Source organism: Microtus oregoni, unplaced genomic scaffold (assembly GCF_018167655.1).
Source record: "Microtus oregoni isolate MIOR12 unplaced genomic scaffold, Mior012 000027F_ref0000203, whole genome shotgun sequence".
Classification (NCBI taxonomy): domain Eukaryota; kingdom Metazoa; phylum Chordata; class Mammalia; order Rodentia; family Cricetidae; genus Microtus; species Microtus oregoni.
The window spans coordinates 15,920,965-15,943,678 of NW_024543086.1; the positions used below are offsets into that span (position 1 = coordinate 15,920,965).

General features: G+C 48.8%; 1 protein-coding gene across 2 annotated transcripts in view; it reads right to left on the minus strand.

Moving 5' to 3' along the window:
- Window positions 1-22,714, minus strand: part of Sh3pxd2b (SH3 and PX domains 2B) — an 83,784-nt gene that overhangs the window by 35,489 nt on the left and 25,581 nt on the right. For both annotated transcript variants that reach the window (XM_041676301.1, XM_041676300.1), the window contains exons 2-4: window positions 21,935-22,015; window positions 12,015-12,090; window positions 6,530-6,606 (exon numbers count right to left, since the gene is read on the minus strand). In XM_041676301.1, the coding sequence (XP_041532235.1) occupies window positions 6,530-6,606; window positions 12,015-12,090; window positions 21,935-22,015 (234 nt within the window). The remainder of the gene's footprint in view (window positions 1-6,529; window positions 6,607-12,014; window positions 12,091-21,934; window positions 22,016-22,714) is intronic.

A 22,714-nucleotide genomic window follows, 5' to 3' on the forward strand; every position in this document is an offset into this window, starting at 1 on the left:
TGCATCCCCATCCCCATCCGGAAACCCTTTATCCGGGAATCCGGTCTTTCCCAATGATCCAAAGGACTGTCTGTGTCATTGTCAACCTGTCCACCCGGCAGGGGTCTGTTTCTGGGTCTCAATTTGTTTCCAGGAGATTTTCTATCTGGTGACAATTGTGTGAGTGATGGTAACTTTCCACCATGCCTGGCACAGCACGCTGCTTGCATTTTACTACACACCTGGCAGTCAGGTTTGGGTACTAACAGTCCAACCTACCTGTTGGAGATTATCATTTTCCACTAAAATTAAGCTCAGTGTGATGGATCCCATTGCCTTAAGTCAGCTGACAATGTCCCAAACATGTCTAAATGTTAGAAACAGCTTACAGAACTAAAAGTGCAGATCTCGTGACAGAAGGGACAGTTTATCTCCTATAAAGAGGGTAGGTCCTTTGATGCTGACCCAGGGAATCTGGGCAATCAAAATATCAAAATATTGGCTTTGTTCTTCTGATTGGTTGCAGGGCTCTGCTCGTATAACTTAAGCAGTTTCTTCCTTGTGGCTAATTCATGACGTCTGAAGCATCTCACATCTCAGGCAGCTGTGGGCAGCTGGTGTCTCTTACAGCTCCAAGTTCTAAAATCTCCTTTTCAGAATAATATGTCCAGAGGTTGTAGAAGCCCCGGGCATGTGTGCAGATGGAGATGGAGAGACGTGGGTGTGTTAGGGAGACAGCAGGGTGGGATGGTGTGGGTAGAGGGAGGGCAGCTACTGGGAATGTACAGGCAGGAATTGTCCAGCAGGGCAAGGTGACCCTAAGTACCTAAAGTTCTTGCCAACGGGGCCTGGACAAAGGGATGCTACCTCCAGAATGGCAATTTCAGGCTTTATAGCTTTAAAAGGGGATATGGGAGACAGGGAACTTTCCTATGAGAGTGGAATGTAGTAGCAAAACACTTGCCCCTGCCTCCCACCCACTCTGAAGGAGGTAGTTAGGAAGGAGGGGTCTGTCCACCTTTGTTTTCTGTTACTATACCAAAGTAATTGAGGCTCAGCCCTTAATGAGATGAAGGTTTATTTGGCTCACAATTGTGGGGCTGGCCAGAGTCCCTGGCTGTGTCACCATGGTAGAGAAATGCAGGAGGGAACAAGAGCACTAGACAGTCTTGGTTTTTACAACAGCAAGCTCTTGAGAAAACTAATTCACCTGAGACCAGCATGAGGTCCAGTTCTTACAGGCTCTGCCACCTGAACATTGCTACACTGAAGGTCAAATATCCACCATGGGAACATCTGAGGAGTCCTCTCAATCCGCACTCAGACCATAGCATTGCGACACAATCCAGGCCTGAGTCCTTCAACCTCTCCCATTTTTATTTCTTCAGACAGTAATTGGTACACAGGGTGCTGTGTCTGGGCTCAACTTGCAATCCCTTGACACTGTTGCTAAGAGTAGCCGTGAGGCTGCCTTTCCTCATCTACACAACAGGAATATGGAAGTCCGTCCACCTTGCACAGTGACTGGAGGGATGGGACAAGGTCACGTCTGAGCAGGAGCAGACAGCCCCATTAGGAGCGATTTCCAGCCCTTACTAGATGTTGCCTGACCAAGAGGGGCCATCTGTCCTGAACTGCCCCCTTTTGGATAGAAGTTTTCAGATTTATTACAGTATAATTTACATGCCATAAACTTACTTGCTGCAAATGCCCAGTTCAGTATTTAGGAAATTACAGAGTTCTAGCCTCATCCCCACAAAACATTGAATTTGCAGCCCTTCTCCCCGCCCATGGTCCCCGGGTCCAGGAAAGAGCTCATCTGCTTTCTGTGCTCATAAACCCACCCTGCCTGCGCATTTCATCCGGTCACTCACTTCTGACATCTGGTTTCTTTCACTTAGCATCATATGTCTGTGATCCATCTAGGTCGTAGAATCTGCCCAAATTTAATTGCTTGATCTCATCAAGTTGTAGACTGTCCCTTCCATTTGGCTATTATGACTTAATGTTGCTAGGAGTGTCTGCATCCAAGAGTCCATGAGGATGTAAGCTTTTTCTTATGGGTAGACCCAGGGCTGACTGTGTGTTTTGTGGGGTGTGTTGAAACAGATTCCTGTTATGTACCCAGACTGGCCTGGAATTTTGTGGTCTTCCTCTGTCTCAGTCTTGCAGAAATTGCCCCATTATTTCCCAGTGTGGTTTCTCATCTTATGTCCCACCGAGGTAAGGGCTCTAGCTTTTTCAGATCCTTGATAATGTTCGGCACAACTGTCCCATGATTGGTAACAATCTATGGTCCCTGTTTGCATGAGTCCACTTGTTCACAATACTAAACATCTCTTCATGTGTTTATTATTTATTTAATTATCTGTGAAAAAGGCTCTCACTTTGTAATAGAGGCTGGCCTTGAACTCTTTTGTAGATCAGCTAGCCTTGAAGTCACAGAGCTCCTCCTGCCTCTGCCCGCTGAGTGCTGGGATTAAAGCTGTGCACTACCACCTCCAGCTCACAGGTTTATCGAATCCCTGTCCCTTCTTGAGTGAGGGTCCTGCTGAAGTTCTTCCCTGATGTTGGATTCCCCTCTGTATGCTGTGAATGCCATTGGGTAATAAAAAAAACTGCTTGAGCCTGTAATAGGGTAGTTGGGGAGTATGGTGGGGGAGAACTAAATTGAATGCTGGGAGAAAGAAGGTGGAGTCACAGAGAAGTCATGGAGCCCCAATGGAGACGGATGCTGGAACTTTACCTGGTAAGCTACAGCCAGGTGGCAGCCAGGTGGCGATACACAGATTAATGGAGATGGGGCTGGTTTGGGATATAAGAGTTAGCTAGAACTACGCTCAAGCTATTGGCAAAACAGCATTGCAAATAATATGGTTTCTGTGTGGTTATTTTGGGGCTGAGCACCCGGGAACTAACTAGCCGCCTCCTACAACACTTCCCCAAGGTCTTTTTATTCTGGAGCTCTAGGAGGCTTTTTCTTTTGTTGCTGTTTGTTTGTTTGGTTTTTTTATTGTTGTTGTTTTCCTGACAAAAGGTTTCTCTGTGTAGCCCTGTCTGTCCTGGAACTCACTCTGTAACCAGGCTTACTCAAACTCAGAGATTTGCCTGCTTCTGCCTCCCAGATGCTGGAATTACCATGAGTTCTTTATATCTTCTCAGTAAGTCCCTTACAAATGTTATTCACAAATATTTTCACCCTGTCTATGACACATCTTTTAATTTTTCTAGTAGTGTTATTTACTTTGTTTTCCTGAGACAGGGGTTCTCTGTGTAGCCCTGGCTGTCCTGGAACTCACTCTGTAGACCAGGATGGCCTTGAACCCACAGAGATCCACCTGTTTCTGCCTCTGAAGTCCTGGGATTAAAGGCGTGTGCCACTATGTCTGCAGTTCATTTTTTTGGCAGAGAAGTTTGTCAATAGGTTTGATGATGGCTAACTTGACCAAATTTAATTTTTAAGGACTGTTACTTTTCGTGCAAACTCATTGCTTAAACCAGGGTCATGAAGATCCCCTCCACATTTTCTTCTGTAAGTTTTATAATTTTAGCTCTTTTATTTAGGGCTGTGGTCCGTTCTGTGCATGCTTGCACACATGTTCACGTGCAGGTGCATGGGTGTGTGTGTTTGTGTGTGTGTGTGTGTAGGTCAGAAGTCTACCTGGATGTCTTCCCTTATCACTGATCACCTGGTTTTTGAGATGATAGTCTACTGAATCTAGACATCACCAATTCAGCTAAACTCGACGGTCACTGAGCCCCTGAGATTCTCTATCCTCACCAGCAAAGGGATTACAGATGTGTGCTGTCACATCTGGCTTTCTACATGGGTGCTGGGGAATCCAAACTCAGGTTTCCCTGCTTCAGAAGAAAACACTTTCTCGGGGCTGGAGAGATGGCTCAGAGGTTAAGAGCATTGCCTGCTCTTCCAAAGGTCCTGAGTTCAATTCCCAGCAACCACATGGTGGCTCACAACCATCTATAATGGGGTCTGGTGCCGTCTTCTGGCCTGCAAACATACACACAGACAGAATATTGTATACATACATAAATAAATAAATATTTAAAAAAAAAAAAAGAAAACACTTTCTCCACCGAGCCGTCTCTCAAGCTCCTGTGACCCCTTTGGGGTTGATCATTGTATAGAATATGCAATAAGGGTTCAAGTGCATTGTATTTTTGCATGTGTACGGACGCTGTGGGCTGAACAGTGTCCTCCTTTCACCCTCAAATCCGTATATTAAAGTTCTCACCTCTCAGGATCTATGTATTTAGGGACAGGTTTTTACAGAAGTAATTGAAGATTAAACAAAATCATTAGGGGGCCTTAATCCATATAAATGGCATCCTCTGGATTAGGGTGCAGGTACATAAAGAGAACATGTCCTGTACAGTCACAGATAGTTAACTATAAGCCAAGGACAAGGCCTGGGGGACCCTGCTCTTTGCATTTTAGCTTTCAGAAGTGACAGAAAACCAAGTTCTGCTGTTGAAACCCCAAGTCTGTGATGACTTGTGGCCCCGACAAACCATGCAGTAGCTAGCTGTCCCATCTGTATATTAAAAACTCTCCCCTCTTCAACCTGTTTCTGCATCTCACTATCACTCAGCCTGGCATTTTGGAACATTTACTCCTGGTTCACAGCTTTGTGCCCTGATCTGCACATGGATCCTGGGATAGCACCACAGAGTCTGGGTTATTGCAGCTTTGTAGGGAGTATAGAAAATGGCAAATGTGACTTGTTGTTCCAGGTCTTTTGCATTCACACACACACACACACACACACACACACACACACACTTGATCTTGTTAGCACTGTTATGGTAGTTGGAATGTAATTAACCCCCATAATCTCATAGGGAGTGGCACTATTAGGAGGTGTGGCTTTGTTGGAGAGGGTATGGCCTTGGTGTAGGAAGTGTGTCACTGTGGGAGTGGGCTTTGAGGTTTCCTATGCTCAGATATTGCCCAGTGTCTCAGTCAACTTCCCGAGATGCCTGCAAGGTATAGGAGTCTCAGCTACCTCTCCAGCTCCCTGTCTGCCTGCATGCTGCCATGCTCTCGGCCATGATGATAATAGACTGAGCCTCTGAAACTGTAAGAGAGCCACCACAATTAAATGTTTTCCTTTATAAGAGTTGCCATGGTCATGGTGTCTCTTCACACCAGTAGATACCCCAACTAAGACAACCACTAGGAAGCATGCTGGATTTCTATAGGATTCAGTCCATATAGAAAGAATTTTTAGAAGAATGACTGCTTTTGAAACTCCTGCTCCTCCAACTTATGAGTACAGCATGCCTTTCCATTTAGCTAGAAGTGTTTCTGTTTGTTTGTTTGTGAGATAGGGTCTCAGTATACAAGCCTGGCTACCTAGAACTATGAGTTCAAGCTCACCTTGAACTCACGGAGAGTTCTGAATACAGGCTATCACTACCACAGCCAGCTTTACTTAGAGCTCTCTGAACTTTGCTTGGCCATGCTCTGCAGTTCAGTGCATGAATCCTGCACTTTTGGTTGAGTACACTGTTAAGAGTTTTACTTTTTATTTGAAGCTGGCGTGAGCAGAATCTCCCCCTCCGTGTAGATATGTGTGTTTGTGTGTGTATGTGGTATATGTTATGTGTACATGTGCTCGGATGGGTGCAGATGAAGGCCAGTGGTTGGTATTGGCTGCCTTTCTCAACTGCTTTCCACCTCGGTTTTTAGACATGGTCTCTCACAGGACCCAGTACTTGCTGGCTGACTGGACTGGCTGGCCAATGAGCCCCCAGGACCTGCCTGTCTCCACTCCTACGCTCAGGATGACAGGCACTTAATACCACTCTCAACGTTTAAAATAGGTGCTCAGTCAAACTCAGAACTTCATGTTTGTGTCGCAAGCACTTTGCTGACTTAGTCATCGCCCCAGCCCAAGTGGAAGTGCGTTCTTTTTTTTTCAAATATTTATTTATTTATTATGTATACAATATTCTGTCTGTGTGTGTGTCTGCAGGCCAGAAGAGGGCACCAAACCTCTTTACAGACGGTTGTGAGCCACCATGTGGTTGCTGGGATGAACTCATGACCTTTGGAAGACCTTTGGCAATGCTCTTAACCACCGAGCCATCTCTCCAGCCTGGAAGTGCGTTCTTAACTCCCACTTTTGGCTCCAGACACAACCGGTGACTGCACTTGGCACCTGCATCCGGTGATCTGACTATGCTCACCTCACAGAGAAAGCAAAGGAAATGAAAACATGCTTCCTTCCTGACCACTCCACTCCAGTCCAGTTCAACATCACCAAAAGGCAGGCCTCCCTCTGCACATTCAGGGAGCAAGAGGCTAGTTACTCCATCAAGAATGGGGGTTGAATGCTGACTGGAACATTCATGCCCAGGGTAACACCACACAGCTGCTGAAAGTGGATTTAGGCTGATTCCAAAGTAGCATGGGGAATTTTATGTTTTGTTCTATTTTGTTTCCCACCTTCCCATGAACACTTGGCACCCAGAAAGGAAAACAAACAGAACACCCACGAGGGAAGATGGTGCTGGCATCCCAGCTTACCTTACAGTACTCATCGATTGGTATCAGGCGTTTGACAGCCACGTCCCGGATGTGGCTGCGGCGGAAGAGGATTTTGCCTGCAGAAGATGAGAACACATTCAGCATAGCAGGGAGTAGTGACCTGCCCCCTGCCACCCCAAGTGGCTGTCTGGGAAGGGCCTGAGTGGTCCCAAATTTCCTGGCTGCCCTCAGTATCTCCAGGCTGCACGGGGAGATAGTTCGGGTAGCTGAGGCAAAGCTGGGTCCTCCGAACTCTGCTGCTGTAGCACAATGGCTAGAGGGAATGAGGCTCATGGGGGAGAGCGTTTTAGTTTTATGAGGATTGCACTCAGAGCCTTGTTCATGCTAAGCACATGCTCTGTGATGAAATCAGCCACACCTCCACACCAGGAGTAGGTTAAACACAGTAGACGGCACAGTCACCATACATATTTATGGGCAATTAAAGTGATATGTGCAATTAAAGTGATCAGGATGACTGGCATGGCCCTCACTTCCGGCATTTCTCATTCCTGTCAGAAAAACCCCAAAGCTTCTCTGCCAGCTATTTTGAAAAAAAAAAATCCAATCTGTAGCTGTCAGGAGCAGCTCCAGGCTGTGCTGCAGAATCAGCAGCCACGCCTTCTCCTGTGGATAGCCACTCCCATCCTCTCCCAATGCTCGCTCTCCCCTCTCCCAGGCTCAGGTAACTACTACTCTACCTGTTCCTTCCTTGAGGTCCCCTCTCTAGCATCTGCATTTGTGTGAAATCATGTGGAAGGACCCCTGCAGGTAGGGCTCCTCCAAGCTGAGCCTGTGCAACCCAAGACCCTCAGGCTGCGCAGGCAGCTCAGAGCAGAAACTCAGTCCCCCTTCCTTCCCTTATTCATGCCTTAAGTGTCCAAGCTTGTGAGCTTGTGAGCTATTTAATGACTCTGTGCCTTTCTGATCTACCCATGCTTGCAAGAAAAGAAAAATCCAGGAGTTAATAATACACCAAAGGGTTTGAAGTGCCCCATCTTCTGAGTGGCAGGCACAGGTAATATTTTCTTATCCAAGCTTTTCCTGAAGCTTCTATCTTATTTATCGCTTTTGGAACCATAAAAACGTCCTCCCACAGAAGAGAGGGACAGTGGTGACAACCTGCTTTCCTCAATGAGCCATCCCTATGGGAACTGGGGTAGGGGTGGGGGCGGTCAGTAGGCTCTGCTGGGATTCTAGGTGCTCTTTCCAGGGCAGGACTGTCCCCAACCCATCATTTCCGATTCAACTCCAGATCCAAGCCAGCGGCCTTCCCAGCCCCAGTCACAGTGACAATCAAATAGCCCTCCTCCTCATTTTCACTGGTCTCTGCAAGTAAGGCTGTTTGCAATCTAGACTCCACTGAAGTGCCCCAAGCCTGTGAGGCTTCATGACTGGGAAGGAATGTGGTGCTACGGTACAGCAGGGTGCTACGGCATAGTGGGGGTGCTACAGTACAGCCCTGGGCAGCCGAGGCTTTCTGCTGTTCGTCTGGTTCTCAAAGTGGGAGAGGATCCCAGCCTCAACCAAAACGAACGTGGTCCCATTTGGTGGCAGTTTCCTTCTGCACATCCGGGGAGGACGGCAACATACGGGCTTCTTACTGTAAAGGTAGTAAGCAGGCTCAGAGCATTTACAAGTAGCATGGCTTCTGCCAACCTACAGCGCAGGGAGCGGACTTGTCTCAAAGCCACCGCCCAATTAAGGAGTCTGTGTTAACTTGACAAAAGCTAGAGAAACCTAAGAGGGAGGCCCAAGTAAGAAGATGTCTCCATAAGATTGGCCTGTAGGCAAACCTATGGGGTATTGTCTTATTAATGATCTATTTGGGAGGGTCCTGTAGATTATGGGAGGTGTCACCCTTGCAAAGGTGGCCGTATGAGCTGGGAGCAAGCCAGGGAGCAGCAGCATTCCTGTTTCTGCTTCAGTTCCTGCCTTGACTTCCCTCAAAGATAGACTAGGACATGGACGTCTTAGCCAAATAAACCCTTCACTCCCCAACTTGTATTCGGTTATGGCACTGGTTATCAACGCAATGGAAAGTAAAGGAAGCCAGAGCCCAATGCTGAGGCTTCACCCTGAAAGGAGCCAAAAAGGGTGGTAATTCATCAGTGCTTCCAGGGTTTCCTGGGGTTGACACAAGGACCAAAGATGTAGCCTTAAAGGGACCTCTGGAGATACTTTGTAGCAGGAGAAGAGCTCACTAGATGGTTACAGCCAATCCTTCCTACACTGTGAGCCTGGAGAGCCAATGGCTTCTGAAGTCTGTGAACTGGGACAGAGTCCATTCTTCCAGGTCACCTCCACAACACACCCAGAGCCTGACCCTTGGTAGAGCTTACAAAGGAGAGTAATTACTCTGCGCTCACGGGCCCCCAAGCAAAGTGGGGAATGCATGACAATCTAGTTAAGAACACGCTAATCCTTTCTCTCACCCTCAGCATTCTGAGGCCAGCCAGCCACATCAGAGCCAGGATACACTCAGGCCAGGTACCAGGCAGCCTGACCAACGCTCTCAGTGGTTCCTACTTGTTGGTGATGCCTCTCTGAAGTGGGAGGACAGCCAGCATGGGCAAGGGTCTGGGTCTGATGGAAGGGTCAGGAAGGATGGTGGGGCTGCCTCCACACTGGAGTGGAAAGGGTGTTCAGGAGAGAGACCGGCCTTGGTGGGAATGGGTGGCTTTGTTTTCCACAGGGGAAAAAGGCCAAATTGCAATTCTTAGTTTTTAAGTTGCATCCTCTGCCAAGTTGGCCTCCCCAGCTCCTGCTGGGATGGAAAGTCCACACAGACTGGTGTGTCCTCCCCCCCCCCCCCCCTTTGTGCTAACGTTGAAACTTGCCTTTGTCTTGCTGACAAGGCAGTCTGGGTAGAGACCTGACCTCAGGAGAGGAGACCTACTTCCTGCCCAAGGCATTGGCCTGGAGAAAAGCTAAGAGGTGAGCTCTGAAGGGATGGGCCAGAGGTCCCGGGACCCCTGGGGATCTCAAGCTGAAAGTGGGCACAAGGACAAAGGGGCTAGGCCGTGAGAGCAGCATTTGCATGAATTCTTGCTGGAAAAGAATTACGTAACCACAAAGGCTTTTAAGGGCTGGGGAGAGGGTCAGGCTCAAGTTCTCTGCCTTGGGAAGTTTCCAGAGCTGACTTTTGCCTTTCATCCAGGAGAAAGCTACAGTACGGCTTACTGTTCCCCTCTTTCTTAAAGAAAGTCTGGCTGAACTTGAACATTCTTGCTTATTCCATAAAGGCAACAAGAGGAGAGTCGGGGGGCCTGCCTTTGGGGGTTCCATTCTGGAATGACCAAGACTCTCCTCTTTACTCAGTCTATTCTGTGCCCAGGAATTGGACTTTGTGAAGCAGATTCCCTGTCCTATTTAACAGATGTGGAAACAGAGGTGCAGGGGAGAGGGGAGGCTGGGAACAGGGATTAGAGTCACGGGGCTGAGGAGGGCTAACTCCAGAGCACGTGCTTTTGCAGCCCTGAGCTTTGGCTGTTGCAGCTGGCACATGGGGTTCTCTCTAGTGGGGGAAAAATTCCAGTGTGGTTGATGCTATCCCAGTGGAGGGATTAAAAATGCTAGGTTTCTGTCTTTTTTTCTTCTTCTTCTTCTTTTTTTTTTTTGGCAAAGGAGTTTCCCAGCAGAGGGGGCCTAGCAAACACAGCTATCCCAGTTGAGCTGATAGCTTCTGAGAACCTACCGACTGTGTGGAAGGGACTCAAGAAAGGAGGGAGATGGGGAGCTCTTCAAACCATGGTACTGAGACTAGGGTGACTGTCCATGTGCCCATCATCTGTGTGTAACAGCAGCAAGTGAGCAATGGCCCTCAGAGACCTGTCAGACATACACAGTCCTCATGGGCACCATCTTTATAGTACCGTTCTCATCTCTAACTTACAAAGCAGGAAATCAACATGCTCTTGAATCATTTGCCAAGGTTTTAGGGCTGTGTGTGCGCCCAGGGTGCCAAGGTTGAAAGTGACTCCAGCATGAAGCTTGGAGCCAGTCACCCCTTTGTTGGCATCCAGGGTCTGCCAATCATGCATGACATTTGTGGTTTCTCGGGGCCCTGGTTCCTCTTTTCTAACAGGGGCGTAGTACTGATTCCCTGTAGGGAATGAACGGGGGTGATTCGTGTGAAGCACTCAGCCCAGCGCTGGTATCCAGTGACAGCTGTAAGTGGCAGTCGGTGAAGCTTGGAGCAAGTTCTGTCTCTGCACAATCTCTCTTTCTCGCCTAAAGCCTTGGCATTGCCAAGACTGCACCGCACCCTCTGCAGCAGCTGCTGTAACACCTGGCACTCAAGGTGCTTGGTAGATTTTTGTACTATGACCCCAACATGTTCTGCCCTAATCCCTAGAGTCTGTGGATACGATGGGATAGTCCATGCCTCACATTACCCTGGATCAGCCTGGAAACCACAAAAAACCTTCCAAGCAGACAGCTTTCTTTGACACAGAGGTTGGAGGGATTCTAAGTGCCAGAAAATTTCTATGTCCCATCACTGGCTCCCTGTAATGAGGAATGCAGGCAGTTTCCAGACGCTGGAGGGCCCCAGCTGAGAGCCATCAAGCAGAGTGTAGGGGACTGATTCTACCACAATGTGAGCGAGTAAGATTGGACAGGAGTTCTTCTCTGGAACCTCCAGGTAGGAGGCTATGCCTGGTTAACACCTTGGCTTTGACCTTGTGAGGGTAAATAGGGAACCCAGCTGAGCCTGCCAAGGCTTCTGATCCACAGAACTTTGAGGCAATAATAGCTATTATACTGTGCTATTAAACTATTGGTAACGTGTGACACAGGAAGTAGAAAATGAACACAGTGGTTATACCAATGAGCTGCTGACTGTGAAAACCCCGGTGCTCTGGCTCCCACTCCAGCTGGGAGAAGCTGAGCATCCTAGGTGGCAGGATCCTACCCAAGGTCTCACAGCTAGTCAGTGGCACATGCCCACTCTTAGTCATTCCTGCCCTTGGCTGCGATTCCTGTCAGTGGATCTGTGCTGGTCAGTCTGGCATGGTTTTGCCCATGTCAACAGAATACAAACTGGAGCTACCCAGAAGAGAGAACTCAGTTGAGTAACTGCCTCCATCAGATTGGCCTGTGGTAGTGAACACGTGTGAGTGACGTGTGCTTAATTGATAACTGATGTGGAAGGCTCAGCCCATTGTGGGTGGAGCCACCTCTGGGCAGGTGGTCTGGGCTGTATAAGAAAGCTAGCTGAGCAAGCCATTGGTGAGCTAGCAAGCAGCTTCCTCCCCGGTGTAGCTTCGGTTCCTGTTTTATCTTCCCCTGATGATAGACTGAGACAGAAAAGTGTAACTGATGGAATAGACTCCTCCGGAAGTTGCTTTTTCACTGTGGTTTTTATCACAGCAATAGAAAAGCAAACAAGGAGAGAAACAATGCCCCACCCCCTGTGAGAGAGGAGATGAGCTCTGTGCTCTTTCAGGGGCCAGGCTGGCCCTGTCCAAGGTGTGCACCTTACCTGGCAGAAACGGAATGATCCTCTGCTTAGGATCCTTCTGCCCTCCTTCCATGGGGAACTTGTCCAACATCTGCATCTAAACAGGGAGGGAAGAAGAGCAAAAACCTTTCACAATATAAAATAGACATTATCTGACATCCTAAAGGGAGAGGTAAAGCCGAGGCAATGGGGATGAGGCTGGACCTGAGGCCCGTGTGAAAGCAACTGAGCACAGCTCCCCAACCGTGAAAGCTCAAAGATGCAGGAGAAGAGAACATTCTTAGTTTTTTTTTTAAGATTTATTTTAAACTATGTGTATATGTATATGCATCTGTGCCTTATGCGTGCAGGTGCCCTCAGAGGCCAGAAATGTCAGAGCCCCTGGAGCTGGATTTACAGACAGTTGTGAGCCTTCTGGTGAGGGTTTTAGGAACTAAACTTGGGCCCTCTGCAAGCATGGGCAATACATGATCTTAACCGCTGAGGCATCTCTGCAGGCTACCTACTATTCTTGGGGTTCCTGGAGGGTTTAAGCCATAGGACTTAGATGTGAACAACAGCCTGAAAACTCTGTCACAGACAGCAGGTCGTTCTGCATTTCGAGAAGTGACAGGTGTGTTAAAATATCCCTCACCTGGTAAGCCTAAGCTTATGACAGCATTCTATTCCTGAGCTACTCCGAAATCCCCGACCTGCTCAGCAGAGCCCAGCCTGGTGCTATGTAGCGTGCTAAGAGCCAGCCATGAAGATAAGCAGTCTCTAAAAGAGCCTGGGAAACAATCTGGTGACTGTGAAGTAGGGTGTGAAAAACCATGAAACAGGCAGGGAGAGAGGATAGAGCTGGGGGCATACCATGAAAACCTGTATCTTAGTTAGGGGTCTATTGCTGTGAACAGACACAACAACCACGGCAACTCGTTTAAAGAAAAACATTTAGCTAAGGTGGCTTACAGTTCAGAGGTTCAGTCTATTATCATCACGGTGGGGAGCACAATAGCATGCAGGCAGACACGGTACTGGCTACATCTTGATCAGAAGGCAACAGGAAGTAGACTAAGTGTCACACTGAGTGAAGTCTGAGCAAAAGAGATCACCTACTCTGCCCCTACAGTGCGACAAACTTCCTCCCACAAGGCCAGACCTACTTCAGCAAGGCCACGCCTCCTAATAGTCCCACTACCTCTGGGGGGCCGTTTTCTTTCAAACCACCGTATTCTGATATTTTAAGAAACAGAAGGGAAGCTGGGTGCGGTGGCACACACCTTTAATCTCAGAGCCAAGGCTAGTCTGGTCTACATAGTGAGTTCCAGGACAGCCAGGGTTACGTAGTGAGACCTTGTAAAAAAAATTAATTTTAGAAAAAGAAAGAAACTAATGAAATTTTCGGCTAGGTACTCAAAGTCACAAGGATCTGCCACTTAACTCTTGTGTGTTCTGATGTAACTTTAAGGATCTTCTCTTCTGGTCCTCAATCATGAGAGTTTACCACTGCACTGTGTTAAAATTAAGGCTGGGCTGGGCTGCCTGCAGTTACGTCCCATGTTTCTGAACCAATGGTTGAATTGACTTTCCCATCCCTCTGAAGCGGGCCACATCGAATGATTGATCAGCAGCACGTGATGCTTCAGGGTGGAGGTTTCCTGTTCTCTATCCCAGTTCCACACCCAGCTCTCGTGAGGGACTCACATTCCCTGCCATCTGCGGTCTTGTGGGGTGGGGTGGGTGCAGAGCCTCAGCAACCTTGCCCATGGTCCAGCCCACGGCCTGGTTGCCCATGAGGGATTCAAGTTGCCCTGCTGTCTGGTGGGGTTGTTTTTGTTGCTCTTGTTTTTGTTTTTGTGAGACAGAGTCTCATTATGAGGATCTGACTATACTGGCCTCAAACTCACAGATACCTGCTTGCCTCTGCCTCCTGAGTGCTAGGATTAAAGGCGCGCGTTGCCGCTGGCTACCACCACCATCACCATGCCTGGCTCAATAATGTACATGACGGTCCCCACCCCTCCTTTGTTTGGTGATGCTAGGGACTGAACCAAGGGTCTCCCCACATGCTAAACCAGTACTCTACCACTAAGATAACCCTGAGGTTACTTGTTACAGAAGCATATCCTGATCTATCCTAATTCACAAGGAAGCCAGAGCAGATGGAAAGGGCCTGCCAAGAATGGCAGACAGGTGAGAAGCGCCCCACCTGTATGCTTCAAGGACATCATCACCCTGACTTCCCAGACTGTCTCTCTGCTGGAAAAGTCCAGGAGAAATGAGGCTCCAGGAGGGAGTAGGCACACAGGTAAAGGAAGAAATGTGTCCACGGAGCAGGCAGGTACTGCATCTCAGCAGGATCCCCTCCCCCCACCTCCTCAGACCCCTATACTGTGAACACTAGCACTCAAGGTCTGAGAGGCGAAGAAACAGCCCAAGTGTAGCAAGGCCAGGGGACTCTGTCGTTGCAAGACTGCTGAGCAGACACAGAGAGGGCAGGGGACACAGGTGTCAGGCTGGCGCTCCTGGCTTCTTCTGTGCTATTTTATATAAATTCCTGGGGCAGAGGGCCAGCTTCAGTGTAGCTGGGCTTGCAGGGCAGCTGGAGCTTGCAGGCTTCCAGAAGCCTGGGGTAGAGGATTTATTTAACTGTGGATTTTACTTATGATTTGTGCAGTGCCAAGGGCTTTGCACATGCTAGGCAAGAGATTCACCGCAGTAGCCACAGGGCTACCCTGGGTTCTGTTATCCATGGCACTATTTGTGGTTGTCCATCATGGGTCCCTACTCTGTCCTGCATGGGGACAGGAATATCTGGTCCACTATCTTTCCCTGACTGCTAAGGCCACTGTGGGCCTCCTTGGAAAGATGGATTCATTTCTGAAGAGTGCATCTATACCAGCACATAGCAGGCTTTCAAGAAACACCGGTAGAATGGATGCTAACTTGGGGGAGACTGGCAAGTGTGGGTGGTACCCAAGAATACTCTTGAGTTTCCAAGGCATTTTATGGAGAACTAAAAACTACTCCAAAACACAAAAGTTTAATGAAAAAGAATCAATGAATTCAACAGAGAGAACTTTTTTCTTCAGTAGATCACTTCAGAGGACAGTTAAATAACCTTAATGAATATGGTCATATTACTAATATAAAATAATAGTAACAACGGCAACAGTGCATAGCAGTTGACAATTAACACCTTCAGTTACAGTAACTCTCTGAAACAAATGCTACAAGTCATAGATGAGGAAACCTGAGGGCAGAGAGGGGAATGAATTTACCTTAAGTCACACGGCAAAGCAGCTGCGTGGCCTGTCCAAATACTGTTGTCTAATCCCATTTTCCTAATATCTTTAGTATCTTTAGCTGGTTTCAGGGCTACATGGATATGGAAAACCAGCTTGAGACAAGGAAAGCTTAATATTCTGTGCATAGGCGAGCAGCACATTCCCATCAGTCTTAGCTGCAGGGGCTCTGAAACTGATACTAATGCTATCTATTTCTGTTTCCCTTTTCAATTTTAAAAGTTGAAACATCACCAAGGAGAAGCGTGTTGTCAAAAACGCACAGTAACAAGGCCCATTCAGTTCTCTTGGTACCTTTGAGACCTTCTCTGGATCTCTATACTGGCTAGTAAGTGTCTACACTGACTAACAAGTGTCCATACTGACTAACAAGTGTCCATACTGGCTACCAAGTGTCTACATTGGCTAACGAGTGTACACACTGACTAGAAAGAGTCCACACTGGCTAATAAGCTTTCACATGAGCTAACAACTGTCCACACAGGCTACTGAGTGTCCACACTGGCTGACAAGAGTCCACACTGGTTAACTAATGAGCGTCTACACTGGCTAACGAGTGTCCACACTGGCTAACAAGCATCCACACTGACTGACGAGTGTCCACCCTGGCTCGCGAGTGCCCACACTGACTAGTGAATGGCTACATTGCTAACAAATGTCCACACTGGCTTTTACACCACTGGTCTAACCTTGGGTAAGTCCCCTTGGAGCAGACAGCTCAGGTGAAATCCTGATGCTTCCTCCACCAGTTGCTCACTCTGCAGGGGGTTGTAAGTAACACTGCTTTGAAACTGATTTAGGAGTAATTTAGTGGTCTGGGTGGCTGGTTCTTTTGCTTGATTTATTTATTTATGAATATGTATGCTCTGTCTGCATGTAAGCCTGCATGCCAGGAGAGGGTATCAAATCTCATTATGGATGGTTGTGAGATACCATATGGATGCTGGGAATTTAACTCAGGATCTCTGTAAGAACAGCCAGTATTCTTAACCACTGAGACATCTCTCCAGCTCTGTCTTGCTTTTATGTTTTAATTGTGTTACACAAACACAACATACAATACAGCTTTCAACCATATCTGGAAACACAGTTCTGTGGCCTTATGTACACTCTGTGGGCGCCCATCTCCTCCACCATCTCCACAGTCTTGGATCAACCAGAGCACCAAATGGCTCTCCATCTGCCCTTCCTGGTGTCACCGTCTCCACCTTGTGACTCAGTTGGTTACTCTGGGTACCTGGTACAGGTGTAGTGAAACACCTGTCCTCTTCTCTCTGGCCTTACTCAGGTCAGTGCACAGCGTTCAGGGTTCAGTCATCACAGTCAGTATCAGAATTGTTTTGTTTTTTTCATTTTTGTGAGACGGGGTCTCTCTGTAGAGCTCCAGTGACATCTGTGACCCTCCTCCAGGGGGAACATACTGAGTCTGGAGGACTCAGAGTACAAAGGTTGCCTAACACAGTGCGAGGTGGACCCGTGTTTGGGATTATTCGTAAAGGACTCAGGGGTGCTCAAGCTGTAATGGGGAGATATGGCCATAAACCCACTTTGAGGGCAAGTCCACCTTTTATCCAAAGGTGATCCTGGGTTCCGGGGAGGTGGTGGTTCGATCCCACTGTTTGGGGCATATGACTCCCTCTCTAAACTGGAGTGTTCCCACTTGTGAAATGGCCATGGTTCTGATCTCATGTGGGAGGATTTAGTGAGATGGCATTTAAGATGGGCACCTCACAGTTCTGGCTAAGAACAGTTGATATTAATGCACCTCTGCTGGGTGCCTCCCTGAGCACTGTGGGCACACCAGTCACTCATCCCCAGGCCTGCCTTGGATGTCTGCTTCCTCCAAGACATCTTTATCCACTCTACAGCAACAGCCGAGGCTGAGTGACCTGTCCGAGGGTTTGGACCTCACATCAGGGGCTCCTACTTCAAGCCCAGGGCTCTATTCTGTCCCCTGCAGCCTCACATGAATAAGACACATGGCCCAATATCAAGTCTCAGTGGCAGACATGACCATAGGAGGACAGCTTTTCTAAAGCATCAGGAAGGTGAGTCCTCATTATGGAGTCATTTTTGCTGGTGACAATGTCCTTTCCCATGAAGTGGCCTGGGCCATGCTCCTTCTACCACGAGTCTTTACAGTGTTTCCTTTGCTTAAATTTTCCACCCTACCAGAGTGGACACCTATGGTTCTGGATTCCTCAAAGCCCTTGGGGCAGCTGGTATCCAGAAACATCATCAAGATGTTGATCCTGTTTTTCTGTCCCTGTGCTGGTCTTGAACACCTTGTCCTATGGTCCAAGACGAGATTAAGCCGTAGGGGACATCCCCCCCCCCCCCCACCAAAGTAACTGATGTGGACACCATCTGAAGCAGTAGCTGCTGCCATGCACCTCAGCATGGGACCAGGCACAGTGTCTTTGACACTGTGGCCCTGGGCCTAGTTGTATCCAAAGCCGAAAGTCCTTGAATTTCTCAGCTAATTCAGCTGACAGACGGGAGTTGAGATAACTCAACCTAGCTGGGTTCTGCTGTCTGCGCCATGACAGTCTGACAAAAACTGAAGCTTGGGCTGGACTGAAGCCCAGCTGTCAAATTCCAAAGTCTGGAACCTCAAGAAACTGCTGTCATGACCTCCCGTTATCTTTCTGCTGATCCCAAGCAGCCTGGGTCTGCCAGTCATCCGACCATATTTAGCAGCTCGGGGCCTTCTTATAGTTTCCACCCCCGAGAGAGAGAGAGAGAGAGAGAGAGAGAGAGAGAGAGAGAGAGAGAGAAGAGGAGAGGAGAGGAGAGGAGAGGAGAGGAGAGGAGAGCTATACCTCACATTACCACAAATGACCCTTTAAAATGTACCACTCAGCAGTTTTCTGTGTATTTACACAGCATGCAGTCATGACCACTGTCCAATTCTAGAACACTTTCATTACCCCCAAAAAATACCTAACAACCAGTGTCTGCCCACTGTCCCCTTCCCTTTTGCGCACACTCACCAATTTTAACTCATAGCTGGTAGCAAAAGCAGCAACAGAGAGCAGAGTGACTAAAAGCAGGGACTTGGGTATCACAGTCTCAAATCCAAGTACTATTGTACTAGCTCTATGGCTGGGCAAGCGAATGAACCTCTCTGAGCCTGGGCTTGTTCATCCGTGTAATCTGATAAACTGGTCGTGATGGTTAAACGAATGGACAGAGCTTTGGAAATGCTGGCTTTTTACTGACATTTTTCCACAACACGTAAAGGGGTGGGGCCAAGGTCACACAGCTGGGTGTGACTGGGCCCAGGTCTTCTGAGTTCTCTGCTTTTCCTGTTACACCACCCCAGTTCACACCAGTTCAGCTGCTCCTCCTCACCAAGCCTTAGCCCTTCCCTCACTTTATGAGCCGAGCCATTTCTTAAAAAAAAAAAAAAAAAAAAAAAAAAAAAATCAAGGCTGTGTGCCAAATGGGACATGGAATCATGAAATCATCTAAATGTTGGGGTATCCTGGCCCCACATGGGCTGGTCTTCTTGCCTAGTTCTTGGGGACAGCCGAATTGAATGGCCTGACCTCTCACACCCCTCTGGGGTGGATACAGATACAGGGAGGTTGCTTCTAGCTTGACCCGGACCCCCCAGAATCACATGGTTTTGCCACTCTGCCACCACACCATCTGGGATTCCTTAAACCTGGATGAAGCCGGGCCCCTGGACAGCTTCACCGTGCCAGGGACAGCCACTTGAGGCAGCCAATTCTGCCCCAGCAAACCCCCAATCATCACTACACTGAGCTGGGAAGAAAAACTGACTTTTAAGAAATCAGTGAGACCAGGGGTCTAGTGAGTTGGGAAGACCTGTAGTCGGACCCAGGAAGGGCGGTCACTGTAGGTGTCCCATCTGTGGAGAGGGACAGATGACAGCTAACGCACCGAGCCACGTCCACCTCACTCTGCTGTCCTAACCAGTACATGATGGAAGCTCTTTCGTTCCTGTTAAAAGTGAAGGAGGAAACGGAGGCTCAGAAAAGGGCAGAGGTAACACCAAGCTGAGACCTGAAGGGAAAGCTGAATCTTGAACTTGGGTTTGTCTTTAGCCTTGGCCAGGCTGAAATAGGGAATTCAAGCAACAGTCTAGCCACACGCTTCAACGTGCCAAGATTCAGATACATTCACAGGGCTCCCTCACACCTTGGCATTCCCTGGTCCAGTTTTGCCTGCTCCTCTCCACAGCTGACAGGCTAGGACGGAGTCTGACCCAGGATCCTGAAGATCACCAGATCCTCTCACTGGAACTAGCACCCAGGGACTCCAGGTTCCTGAGAGCAGGAACGACAGCTGATGGAGACCAAAGGGCTGATGTGAGGACAGATGCTGAGCGTGTCGGCCATGGGCAAGCGAAGATGCTGGTCTAGAGTGGCCAGCGGGAAAATAGAGCAGGTAGGTCAGGGGTCCTGAGGTCACAAGACAGATGGCCAGGAGCTGCCAGTAGACACTAGGTCCTCCCAAGGTCATAGCAGTGTCTGTTTTGGGTCTTTCTTGGAGGTGCCAGGCTGGCAAGGAGCCCATGAACACATGCCAAGGCAAAGCTCCCAAGGTAGATGCCACTGCCTGGAACAGCAGCTTAGCAACGGACAAAAACTCTGGGTCACCTGTATTATCACCCGTCTGTGTGGAAGGGCAGAGCAGCCCTGAGTGTTATCAGTCCCTCTCACATGGGCTGTGGCACCTGCGCAGGGCACCGGATGGTACCAGGGATCACCGCTGCCCCATGCCTCCTCTTCCTGTGTTTCCTTCTCCCTGATCTGCTCATTCTGGAAGGTGGTTTAGTTTGTTTATCACGGGGCTGGGATCAAACTCCTGGCCTGTGCGCGTGAGGCACGTATTCTCTCCCACTTAGCGGCATCCCAGCCCCACAGCGAGTTTTCCAGACAGCCCCGCTGTTTATTTACATTTGGTTCATTTGCAGCAGAGCAGCAGAAAATGATAACTGTATGCGTCCCCGCTAGATGTGGCCACATGCTGCTCAGCACAAAGCATCGCAGATGAGCTCGTGATGTTTTAAATGATTAAGTGGCTGGTATCTCCCTCACCTTACACAATGCAGCAGCGCCTGACTGTGTGTCATGAAGGCATTTAGAGACTGTTTTAGCTGCACAGGAGAAATCAGTCAGCAGCCTATTGCTGTCTGCCCTCCTTTACCAGAGTGGGACACAGGCTCCGGACAGTCTCCAGTCCACACTGTCAGGAACAGCTTGGGTCTATGTAGTCAAGGATGCCTGCAGTTAATATTACCAGAACCCAAGATTCTCCTTCCCAACCCAGACTATGCCCTTGATACCAAGGGTGGAAGAGCAACCCAGGAAAGACCATTGGTTGTCATAGTGATTGGCATAGAGCTGGGCCAATGAAACACGGAGTGACTGGCAGCACATGTGAGAAATCACTGTTAATCTTTCCTACAGAGCGCGAGCCCAGAGTTGCTGGAGCCATTTGCAATCACGTGTGAGAGAGGATGAAGCCAACACCACTGAAGTGGGGACACAGACGGAGAAGTCAGGTCAGACGACAGAGTGAAAGCCCTGCAATAGGCGGAGCAGGAAGCCTGGAAGCCCTCTCCTCCCAGGGCAGTCAACCACCCTGCTGAAATACCCAAAGCAAACCTGAGTTGGTTCTGTCACTAGTAGGGCAGACACCACGCATCCATTGTGGGATGGAGGCTTGCCCTGGACCCTCAGCACACAACAGCCAGGAACATCCCCTAGTGTCGGAGGGAGACACTGTCTAAAGAACTTTGCCACATCATCTCCTGAAGGACCCTGACTTCTCCGGCCTCCTTGGAGCTGCCTGCTTTTGGAGGCATGGAGATGAAGCTACAGGCCCAGGACTAGCATTGTGTAATGCTAGTGAAGATGGATCTGACTGAGCTGTCTGCATGCTCCCCGGCTCACAGTGAGACTGGTGGTGCATGTTGTTCGTTTGTTTATTCATTCATTCATTCATTCATCCATCCATTCATTCATTCACATACTCACTCACTCATGCAAACATGCATCAATCTCTAAGTGAGCATGTGCTTTGTGCCAGGCCTTGAATAAAAGCATTAAGGAAAGAAAGGATGAGGGAAACATGGTCCCTACCCATGCCTGTCACAGTCTAGAAGAGACAGATAAGCTGAGAACATCAGTATGAAGAAGCTCACAGCCAGGGGTGATAGCTCCCGAAGAGCAAAGAACAAGGTCAGACAAGGCTTCCAGAAGCTGGGGACCCTGGAGAGGAAGAGTCATCCAGGCCAATGGTTCAGGAAGGAGAGCACAGAGTAGCATCCCAGGTGAGAGGCAGTACTGTAAAAGCTAGCAGGAGGGGCTGGGGAGACGGTGCATAAGGTGTCCAGACAGACTCAGCATCCTGGATCACTACCTGGTCACTGTACAAAACGTGGTTCAACATGGCTCTAGAGCCATGTATGACCTCCAGACTGCCCCCCCCCCCCCGCCACTTCAGGGGCAGTCAACAGTACCTCTTATTCAGTTAAATGTGTCAAAACATAAGGTAATCAAAAATCATATTTAGGCTCTAAGTAATGGATATCAATTTAGAGTCAAGATCATGAAAAGACAAGGCTCTAAAGTCACAGCATAGGGAAAGTCCATTCACCTCCCCATCACAAATGCCTACCTGGAGGTCAAAGAACTTGCTGTAGCGCCGGTAGATGGCCTCTGTGGCACCACTGGACCACGTGACTCGGATGATGTAGACCTGCAGGGAGGGACAGAGGAGATGAGTGTTAACCACAGGGAGATGACAGGGTTGGGAAGCATCCTCTTCCGGCCCATCCCCATGGAACAGTGTCGGCAGGTGCACCTTTGAGAGGTCTTCAATGGGCTAGAGGTATTAGCTCGGGGTGGGTTCACGATGCCCAGTGGGTTTCTCAGAAAAGTGAGTTTAGTCCACCTGTCCCCTCCTAATCTCTCATCCCCCTTCTACTATGATTAGCACCATAAAGGTCCCGTCAGACGCCAGTCGCTTGGCCATAGACTTCCCAGTTTCCAAGGAATAAATGTCCATTTTTACCAATTACCCTCCAATTACCTGGTGCCGTTCTATTACAATAGCACAAAACAGGCTAAGAAAATCCTCCATCCCTGAGAGGAGTTTGAGGCAGGAAAAACCCAGAAAAACTCAGCTTAACCAAAGACCAGCTGGACCAGTCAGTCCCTTGTTTTGGAGCCTTAGCGCCCTCCTTAACAGAGGGGAATGATAGCCCCTGCCTGCAGATTTGTCAGGGATGGGACAAGGTCAGCGTGGGGCAGCTGCACTCCCTGCACTGTAAGGGCGCCTGGATCTCCCCACGTGGTTCTTCTGCTGGAGTAATTCTTCAAACCTTCACGTTCATCAAGAGAAGGGTACTTGCATCCTCAACCTCTTTATTGCCTGAACACTGAGCCACCCTGGTGT